The sequence below is a fragment of the Mesoplodon bidens genome (genome assembly GCF_964165515.1).
Source record: "Mesoplodon bidens genome assembly, chromosome: 4".
Lineage (NCBI taxonomy): Eukaryota > Metazoa > Chordata > Mammalia > Artiodactyla > Ziphiidae > Mesoplodon > Mesoplodon bidens.
The window spans coordinates 103,559,932-103,571,181 of NC_138160.1; the positions used below are offsets into that span (position 1 = coordinate 103,559,932).

At 35.2% G+C, this 11,250-nt stretch overlaps 1 protein-coding gene across 1 annotated transcript in view; it reads left to right on the plus strand.

Moving 5' to 3' along the window:
• SNX2 (sorting nexin 2) overlaps positions 1-2,957 on the plus strand; it is a 56,061-nt gene extending 53,104 nt beyond the window's left edge. Inside the window, exons 13-15 of the mRNA XM_081231563.1 lie at positions 459-539; positions 664-735; positions 2,472-2,957. Coding sequence (XP_081087689.1) covers positions 459-539; positions 664-735; positions 2,472-2,522 — 204 coding nt within the window. The 3' untranslated portion in view covers positions 2,523-2,957. The remainder of the gene's footprint in view (positions 1-458; positions 540-663; positions 736-2,471) is intronic.
• The last annotated feature ends 8,293 nt before the right edge of the window (positions 2,958-11,250 follow it).

Genomic DNA, 11,250 nt, shown 5'->3' on the forward strand with positions numbered 1-11,250 from the left:
TATAATTTTTCTAATTATTTCCATGGGCATATAAATTGTGATGAACATGTATTCTTGAAATTAGCCAGTATTATTGATATATTTTGAAATAATTTAAAGGTATATAAAGAAATGAGAAAATTACGCTCTAACACTGCTAAATTATTTGATAGTGAATTTTATACTCAAAATCTTTTCATCTAAATTAAGGTGTGGAGACTGTAATTCATTAAGCACTAGAATATCCTAATCGTAAGTCTGACAGTAAAATATTAATGGAAATTAAGCTGATGTGCATTTCCACTACTGGAAAGTTACATACAAGTCTGAATGATGCCAAACTGGGCTTTGCCAATATTGAGCTTTCAGGATTTTTAGGCACTGCATTACAAATCAAATGAGTGGTCATGACAGCTAGTTCTATAAATTTTTCCCAGACAAGATTAAAAAATATGTACCTTTTTGTTTGTTTTTGTCAGTGGGAGGCAAAAGTGCAACAAGGAGAAAGAGATTTTGAACAGATCTCTAAAACAATTCGAAAAGAAGTGGGAAGATTTGAGGCAAGTATAATAATTTCACACTTTTCTTAACAACTTGGTCACATTTTGCCACAGTATCATGGTAAAATCAAATTTGGTTTTGTACTAATGGACCTTTTTTTTCCCATGTATTGTACTTTAACAGAAACAACGAGTGAAAGATTTTAAAACTGTTATTATCAAGTACTTAGAATCATTAGTACAAACACAACAACAGGTAAGGTAATTTTTTATAACTTAAAAACTTCTTCTAGAATTTGTTTTTGGTACGCTTTTTTATTTTAAAGATGATAATCAATGAAATGAGCTTTACTTGAGAAGTAATAAATGGAGTAGAGAAAACCAAAGACAGCAAAGGAAGAATGGTAGTAAAAGTAATTGGAAATTCTCAGGTCCTTTTTGCCCCTACTGGTAACCTCTGGGAGAGATATACTTTTCCCAGTTTTAGACTATGAGAAACACTTTGGACTACTTTTCCCTTTTTCTCAGTCTTCCCAGTTTTACTTCCCTATTGATCATAGCTGTTTGAGTACATTCTTGTAGTAAGTTCTTCTCTTCCATACCAGATAGAACTTAAACTAAAAACTAAATTTTAAAGGTTTTTAAAAAAATATTGTTTTGATTTTTCCTTTAGTTTGTGTGGGTTTGGTGTTGATTGTATACCACTAGTGGCATTTGTCTCCTTAAATAGAGAAAACCATGGATTTTAATGTTACATTAAAGAAAAGTCTGTAACAAGATAATATCAGAGGTTTGTTCCTGTGTATTTTAATATAAACTTGAGTAATCAAATTATTTAATATCTTGAATAGAAGGATTTTTTCCTCCAGTTCTTTTTAAACTATATAATATCAATAGATTAAATTTTTAAATTAGGTGATAACATTATATCTTCAAATTATATTTGTTTTTGATTTTAAAAACTTAGTTCATAAAGTCAGATTCTTTAAATATAAAAAGAAATCAGGGGCTTCCCTGGTGAAGCAGTGGTTAAGAATCCGCCTGCCAATGGAAGGGGCATGGGTTCGAGCCCTGGTCCAGGAAGATCCCACGTGCTGCGGGAGCAACTGGGCCTGTGCACCACAGCTGCTGAGCCTGCACTCTGGGGCCTGTGAGCCACAGCTGCTAAAGCCTGTGCACCTAGAGCCCGTGCTCCGCAACAAGAGAAACCACGGCAACGAGAGGCCCACGCACCGCAACAAAGAGTGGCCCCACTCGCAGCAACTGGAGACGGCCCGCGCACAGAGCAAAGACCCAGCACAGCCAAAAATAAAATAAATTAAAAAAAAATTTTTTAATGAATAAATAAAGCAACTATCTGTAAAATATATATATAGATAGATAGATTATATAAGCTTGTTCGTAAAGGAATTGTTTTAAACTTAATGTTAGTTTATATGTCAGTCTATTCTGTTCTCTGGACTCTGGACTATCCAGGAAAGACTGGCAGCTAATTCCTTCCAGTCTCTTTTCCCATTCTTGCTTGGATATTTTCTTTTCTTCCTCCTTTTCTCATTGTTTTTGGCTAGCAATAACATAAAATGTGAATATCCTCTGAATTAGGAGATGTTATCACTTTATATTGGAAAAGCTCATTGCAGTTCTATTATTTAAGGTAATCTTATTTAACTTATACTAACAAACTGTTTCTATATATACAATTCATAAATTAAAGAAATCTTAAGTTTTTCGGTATTTAAAAAATTTTTTTTCTTACATCAAAAACTAAAATTACCCAGGAGTAATTAATATTTTAAAATAATTTATATATGAATTATATTGACAGACTTAATATAAGGGAATTTAGATGATCCCTTTAAGAACCAGACTTTAGTAAATGTTAATCATTGTTAGCTATTTGTATAGATTTTTTTTTAAATGCTTCACAGGATATATTATATAAACGACAAAAGGATTATGAGAATGTCTTTTATTTTTTGTTATCATCCACAGCTGATAAAATACTGGGAGGCATTTCTACCTGAGGCCAAAGCCATTGCCTAGCAAGAAGATTATTCCTGTTAAGAAGATCTTGGATGCTTGTTCCAGTTATGCAGAATTCCATAGTGAAATCATCTAAAACCATCTAAATAAACCACTATATATTTTATGAATTACATGTGGTTTTTTATAAATATATATTCTGACATTTTATTACAAGCTGCATGTCCTGACCCTCTTTGAATTAAGTGGACTGTGGCATGATGTTCTGCAATACTTTGCTGAATTGAACACTATTGTGTCTTAAATACTTGCACTAAAAAGTGCACTGCAAGGCCAGAAAATTTTACAATATTTTTTTCTTTACAATATGTTCTGTAGTGTGTTCGCCCTCTTTATGAAGTGAATTATCAGTGCACTGATTAATGTTCACTTATACATTCCTGTACGGAAATGATGATTTTGTGATTACAGTAATAAAATGATATTCCTTGTGAAGTATTAGTAACAGATTATTTGGGTATGTAAACATATTAGGGATCTTTTAAAAGCATTTTAATAGGAAGAAACTTTTTCTTTTAGATGTATATAGGTGATGCTATGATCACTGATTTTTTTAATTCACAAAAAACTGAACTCTTTCATTATTAAATGACTCAATGAAGGTTAATTAAGTTTTTTTATCTCTTGGTTCAACTTTGGGGAATGCTCTTGAGTGGGAGTAAATAATTGTCTTTGCTTGTTTTTATCCATTCCTATTATAAGTGCCCAACTTAAGAATTAGAAAAAAATAGATGTTTCTGTTACAGGTCCTGTGGATTTTGCTCATCTTCTATTATCTTCAAAGTCCAAGACTTCGCATATATTTAATTTATTCCTTGCTTTTTCTTTGTTTTTCGTTTTAAACTAAAAGTAGATCATCTGTGGTCATCATTGACAAATAGTGCCATGCTAAAATGCCCTGTGATTTGATGAATAACCAAGGATAGTGCATAGGAAATTTGAAGTAAAATGAAATTTGTCTTTGGCAGCCATCTCACCTATTTCTGTATCCTGTTTAGATGGCAATTATATAACCCTTAATGTTGATGAAAGTTTAGTTGTAACTGGGATCAGAGTTATTTTAATTTTTTAAAAGTATTCTTAAAGATGCCCCTCTTCTCAGGCTTAACAACTGTATCTCCCTTCCAGAAGAGTAGGATGTTGTATGTGTAACTGAGTCCTTTCTAGCAGCACACTGGATACAATTAATATATCAGTATCCTCAGGATATGTTTGCTTCCACTTCTTTTAGTTGAAATTTTAGGCCTACTGTAGGTGTTGTTCATGTTTATGATCCTGGAACCCAGAAGAATGCCTTATACATAATAGGGAATAAAGACTTGATGAATTGAACAGGAAAAAAAAAATTCTGGGTGATGCAAAATAATGTTTACTGTCTTTTAAGAAGAAGGAGAAATTGAAGCAGAAATAGTATAGTCTTTTGTTGTTGCTTCTCTTGGAGGTAACCTAGATACGTTTAAGAAATGAGTAATTCCTATTAATATGTATCAGATCCTATCTTGTTGTCCTGTTAATACTGAGCAAAATATAGGCTTACTGGGAACAGTTTCACTACAATGACGGCCTAGTATTAAGTACATAGGTTACGTTTACACATGGGATAATTTAGTTATTCAAGCTCAAATCATTATGCTGTGGTACATGTGTAATAACATTCAGTACCTCCAAATAAAATAATAAATATTATCAGACTTGATCAAGCTGAAGAGAGTAACAGACCTGAATCCATTCCAGATTTCATTCCCCTTAACAACCTTTACTAAAAGGTAAAGAGGCTGTTGGAAATTTCAAGTAAATTATATGAACTTCTGATACCTATGAACATTTTAACAAGATTTACTTTCTTCAACACTACACCTATCTCCGCCCATCAACCTTCACATCTCTTATTCATCTTACTAAAATACTTCCATTCTAAATAAATAGAACAAGAGCATTAATAGTGCTGATAACGTAATCTTTTAGTTATAAAGGTCTGAATTTTAATTTTTTTTCCTTTAACCGGATAAAAGTTAAAGGAGGACTAAGGCAGCGTAGTACAGTGGAACAAGCTGAACTTAGAGTCAACATACTTGTGTTCAGTCTTTTATCACTCAGTAGCTGTGTGACACATCTGTAAAACAAGAATATAAAACTGAGTCCTGAAGTGCCTTTCTACTTTAAAATATGTTGTTTAAAATATCAAACTTCCGTATAAATATTATTCTATTAGAGAATCAAATCCTAATCAAAACCACCTTCTATTAATAAAGTAAAGCAAGGCTAAAGCAAAATAAATGTGTGTAAAAATATGATTTCTAAAACGTAAAATAAGCTTTTATTGTATTTTTTGGTGAGGTATTTTCAACTATCCATCTTGTTTTATACATGTATTTATACTAGTGTCAAAATACCATTGTTGCTATTCTTTAAGCCTTTTTATTATTCAGATATAGCAAAGTTTTACAAATTCCTTGTACAAATTGTTTCATAAGTGGTTTTTAAATATAAAATAAATAAACCTTAATAAATCAGGTTTCTTTAAAGGAAGGAAATCAGATGAGTAAAGAAGGAAGATGATTATATCCCTTTAAAAAATACTTCTTGATGTCTAAGGGAATTATAAAGACTCTTTTTTTTTCCTAAAGCATGTGACTAGTTATAAAGCTAAATGTCTACTTCACTTTCTTGTTATGCTCCCTGCATGGGTAGTCATGTGATTAACAAGAGTCAGAACTATATAGGACGAGCAAAAGTCATCCTGTTTTAAAGGAAGGAAGGTCGCTGGTAGGAGAGAAGATAACAGCTGCGAAAAAGGAAATGCAGTCACTAGCTTGAGATCTTTGGTTGCATTTCCATATCCACTAGCAGGAAATGTATATGTTACACTATCTCTCTTTGTGATGGAGTCTCTTTCAAAGTATTGGAAAAAAGAATAGAATCACCATCACTTGCCTTACCCAAAATCTGGAATCAAATTAAGTTTCATTTCTAATCCTCATAGTGAAGGATATGGTTTCAAGTAATAATGAAGGTAAATAGTTGGCCAGACACAGAAACAGCAAGAAGAGGGGAATTAAAAGAGTAGTATTAAAATTTTTGTTTACTCTGCCTTTGTAATCAAGGCCATGAAGAGATGTCATGGTGATCTGTGGATGTGGTCCTTAGAGATTAGACCAATAGAAATATAACGTGAGCCACATACATAATTTAAAATTTTTCTATAGCCAGATTTTAAGAATAAAAGAAACAGGTAAAATTAATTTTAATTTTTAACCCAGTAACTCCAAAATATTTTAACATGTAATCCAATATGTTAAAAATTACTGTGATATTTTACAGTCTTTTTCGTACTAAGTCTTCAATATCCAGTGTGTATTTTACACTTTCATCATATATGTGTTCGGACTAGCCACTTTTTTTTTTTTTTTGCAGTACGCGGGCCTCTCACTGTTGTGGCCTCTCCCGTTGCGCAGCACAGGCTCCGGACGCGTAGGCTCAGCGGCCATGGCTCATGGGCCCAGCCGCTCCGCGGCATGTGGGATCCTCCCGGACTGGGGCACAAACCCGTGTCCCCTGCATCGGCAGGCGGACTCTCAACCACTGCGCCACCAGGGATGCCCCGGACTAGCCACATTTTAAGTAATCAGTTGTCACATGTGGCTACTGGCTATGATTCTGGACAGTGCAGATGTAGACACTGCCGTGGAACTGGAAATGGGGAGTGAATCCAACAGCTGTTTGATATTTACCATCCCAAATCCTGTGAGGAATTCAAAACTAATTAAAAGGGACTAGTAGGTGTTGCTCTCAAAAGCAAGTACAAAAAAAAAAAAAAAGTACAATTCAGGTGCAAGACTTTATAGCACAGTGCTCTGCAAGCAGTGGTCACTCAGTATCTACTGTGAACAAGTGGTAGCACTTTATTTCCTGATGGAAACATAGAGACTGTAGTACAACTTCCTTATTTTACAGATAAGCAAATTCAGAGCTGAAGTCATTGAACTGATTTTTCCTCTTAAATCTGTTAATCGTCTGTGAACATTCTTCCTTGAAAATGTATGATAAACTTTTTGAGATTCCTCTTCTAATCATTAACATAGAATTCTAGGAAGTCCTTTGGTATACAGAGAATTTATTTCTTCAAACTCTTACTTCAGAAGTGGCTAAGAATAGAAGATTATACAAAACAGGAAAGTTGTGGCTTGCTCTAATCTTTTAATGCACATGAAGAAATTAAAAATCCTCATCTTCCTTTCTCTTGTCACATAGTCTTTTTTTAATTCTCTAAAAAATTGAATATTTTAAAATAGTTTTCTTGGGGCTTCCCTGGTGGCGCAGTGGTTGAGAGTCCGCCTGCCAATGCAGGGGACACGGGTTTGTGCCCCGGTCCGGGAGGATCCCACATGCCGCGGAGCGACTGGGCCCGTGAGCCATGGCCGCTGAGCCTGCGCGTCCGGAGCCTGTGCTGCGCAACGGGAGAGGCCACAACAGTGAGAGGCCCGTGTACCGCAAAACAAACAAACAAACAAACAAAAAACAAAAATAGTTTTCTTAAAATTTTATTTTAAGTAATTAACTGGGTCAAATGGAAACTTTGTAATTAAGGACAATTAAGGTGAAGCTGCCCCCATGTTAATAAACAGAAAACTATTTTTTTAAGACCAGTTAATGGGATAAACTGCCTTAAGGGACTACTCTGAGGGAAAAAAAGTTCTATTTTAAATTTATATATATGTAACTGTTTAATAAACTAAAACCAGACAAAGTTTAACAAAACTGAACAATAAATTGCTACCTTATTGCTTCCATAGTCAAGTCTCGAGTTATCTTGATTTTAACCTGTATTTATTTCCTAGATCTTTATTTCAACTGTTCTCACTATATGTGTGTATAAGTGTGTGTGGATTTATGTGTGTACATAAACGTGCATGTGCATGCATGACAGGAGGCTTTTTAACCAGCCTTAGTTTCTAAATTTCAGTTAAAAATGTTTCTCAGCCTCTTGTAACTGAGACAAAGCAAAATGCTTATGTTTTCAGTTGCATTGCTTAGGTGTCATTTTTTTGCCAAGACCAACTTGAGTTGATTATGTTTCTGAAATCTATTCCCTTTTCATTTCTACTTTTTCTCTCCACAAGATCTTGTGATTGTAATAAAGTCCAAATTATCCAGAATCTGGTTTCAAACCACTTTTCCTGTCTTGATCCTACCCCCTTGCCTTCACCCACCCTTGGCTCTAATTAGATGATGCCCCTGTCTTGTGAGCATGCTTTGTCCTTTTCTGGCTCAGTGCTGCTGATGTTACCTTGTCTGAGTTATCTTTTTCCCCCTTACCAGCAATTGGTTAAATCCTATCCAGTCTTTAAAATCCACATCTTCCATATATCCTTTTTAGTCTCCTAACTAGAAGGAAGCAAGGAACCACTGGGTTTCTCAGCTGGACTCTAGTACTTTGCACCTTTCAGATTGGGCTTACCAATGTCTACCTTGCATTATAGCTATCTTTCTGCTTTGAGGAGTTTGTATACTTCTTGAGGGATGACTGTGCCCTTGTTACTTCTTGTAAAACCTAGTATGGTACAGCCAAGAGAGTGTAATGGGGTGATTAAAAATACAGTTACGCATCTGCCTGACAGTTTGAACCCTGGCTCAAGAATCTACATCATTGAGCAAGTTATTTTTCTCTAAAACCTAGTTTCCTTGTAAAATGGAAAGTAATAATAGTACCGTTCAGGTGCTCCTTCAGGGGATTAAGCTAATTGATGTGAATTTCTCAGCAATAGCATGTGCTTAATAAATATTAGCTATTATGCATCCAGTAAATGTTTACTGAATACTTAATCTCAGTCTGAACAAAGTACCTGCATTTTGATTATTTTACCAGTCTATGGCTTCTTCAAAACAATGGGTGTATTATTTGACTAGGGTCTAGATGGGCTTACCAGAAGGGTTCCTTCTAAGAACAGTTTGCCCCTGAGACCTGCTCTTAGAGCCCTGAGGCTGAGGATCGGAGGTGGAGGGGAAGAATGCTTGCAGTCAAAATCCGTTTTTATTCAGCCAGCAAAAGTTTAGAACCACCCCCCACTACAAAGATACTCTAGTTAAATGAGCCTTGTCAGAAACCTAGAGACCTTTAAAGAAGCTTGGGGACAAAGGAAAGAAGGGTGAGATAGAAATGTAGCAATTGCTTAGGGAAGGAAGTTTGTTTCCACACACAAACACATGTAAGAACCTTGAATATGCTGCAGACTAAGGGAAGTAGTATTCAATGAAGAAAAAACATGGAGAATAAAAAGATCATGACAGCAACTGATGGAACAGCAAGCGTACAGCCAACTGATGGTGAGGACCTGACACTGCAGTGGAAGTAGGAAAAGAAACTTTAGGGAGATGGAAATAAGAATGGACAAGCGTCACTCATTCCTTCATTCACTCATTCAGTAGATATTTGTTCAGTCTCAACTGTGTCAGGCACTGAAGCAATGAATTGGGTATCAGGAAAGAACAAGAAAGTTGTCTAGGATAATGCCCTGATTTCTGGCTTTGATGACTTAGGATACTGCTGCTTTGATTAACTGAGATAATATAGGAGGTATAGATTTGCAGAAAGTTATACAGGCATGTTGTAGTTTTAATGGAAGTATAGTTGATTTACAATGTTAGTTTCTGCTGTACAGCAAAGTGATTCAGTTATATATAGTTTTTTGTATTCTTTTCCATTATGGTTTATCACAGGATATTGAATATAGTTCCTTGTGCTATACAGTAGGACCTTGTTGTTTATCAATTCCGTATGTAATAGTTTGCAACTGCTAATCCCAGCCTCCCCCCATGTTGTTTTTGGTGTACCTTTGGACATTCAAGATGAAAATGTATGAAACCATAGGCAGGACTAGATATTGCACCATCAACTTAGAAATGTGAACATGCTCGATCCTTTAAAACCATGATTGTTAATGAATGCCTTCTCAGAGAACAAATAGAATGTGATCAGCCTACTGAGGACAAAATTCCACGTACAACTAACATCTAAGGGAAGAATGGAAGTGAAGAAGTCAAGTAGATGGAGCCTCAGGAAAAAAGTATGGATGTTTCTTCCTCCGAACAAAAAGGAAGGGAAAGAAGGATGTATTTGGGAATAATGCCTGAATGCTTTTATTTTCTTAGTGAAATAGGAAATTAAGCCATCATCAGGGAATGATATCAGCAAAAAAGCCAAAGAAGAGATTGGGGGCCAAAGAAAAATGGTAGGTGTTTAGAAAACACAGAGAAAAATGGTAGATGTTAGAAAACAAATCTAGAAGGGTTAAGAGGGCTACGGATGAGTACTGACTTTCAAATAAGTTTGGAAATCATGAATTTAAAATGAAGCCAAGGGACTTCCCTGGTGGTCCAGGGGGTAAGACTCTGCACTCCCAATGCAGGGGGTCCAGGTTCGATCCCTGGTTGGGGAACTAGATCCCGAATGATGCAACTAAGAGTCCACATGCCACAACTAAGAACTCTTCATGCCGCAACTAAAGATCCCATGTGCTGTAACTAAGACTTGGTGCAGCCAAAAATAAATAAATATTTTAAATAATAAAATGAAGCCAACCAAGGGACTTCTGTGGTGGTCCAGTGGTTAAAGACTCCACGCTCCCAATGCAGGGGCCCGGGTTCGATCCCTGATCAGGGAACTAGATCCCACATGTGACAATGAAGCTCCCTTGTGCCACAACTAAGACCCAGCACAGCCAAATAAATATTTTAAAATAAATAAAATGAAGCCAACCTAAGAAAGTATCCATTTTTTTCAGCCATGAAAAAGCAGGACTTAAAACAGATTGTTGGATTCATTCAAGATTAGGGATTATTTGGTGTGTGTGAGAAAAGTCAAGGGGGAAGGGATTTTGAAATAATTTAAATGACTAAAAAGAGATGAAGGCAAATGAGGTGACAGGCACAAATTGGGGAATGTAGATGTGGTGAGGTGAAAATCGTTTTTCTGGTAATGAGGAAATAAGAATGAAGAAAGTGGTCAAAGGAGGAAACCTAAGTTTCAGAAATGACATTAATATTTAGTGTATTTGCCACTTTTTTAAAAGAATAACTTCAATATGACAACTGCGTAGAGCTCTTTAGTAGTGTGATGAAGCTAATTTCTGTGGATTCCTTTAATTTACTTTTTGATTTGATAAAGTATTGGAAGCTTTTTGCATATCAGCAGATAAAAATCGACTTTAATCTTCTGATTTTTAGATTAATGTTTATCTCATCAAATCACTACACGGACATAGTCTGAAAACTAAACTAGCATCGGAAAGGCTAATTAACAAAATACAGTGTTTCTGTGCCCCACAAACTGCAATTTCTCCAGTCCTTTTCCTCAAAGATAAACTCTTCCTACTCTTAGCTGTTTCTTCTGCCATTTAAATACTTCACATTTCTAAGTAAAATACATATCCTGCTATCATTTGAATCACCAATTTTAGACATCATCCACTTATCTTTTTTATGGGAAATGAGAGTTTATTTCTCTTAGTCTGCCATCTGTCTGCTTCATACACTCCCACTTCCAATGCAGTTAAAATTTTTGGTTAAATCAGTATTTGCAAATATTGTTCACTGCTGAGAGTGATAGTATATTTAATCGTGATTTTCTTCCTTTTTTAGAAAATAAACTTTATTTTTAGAACAATATTAAATTTACAGAAAAATTGTGAAGGTAGTACATACAGAGTTACCATATACTCTATACCTGGTT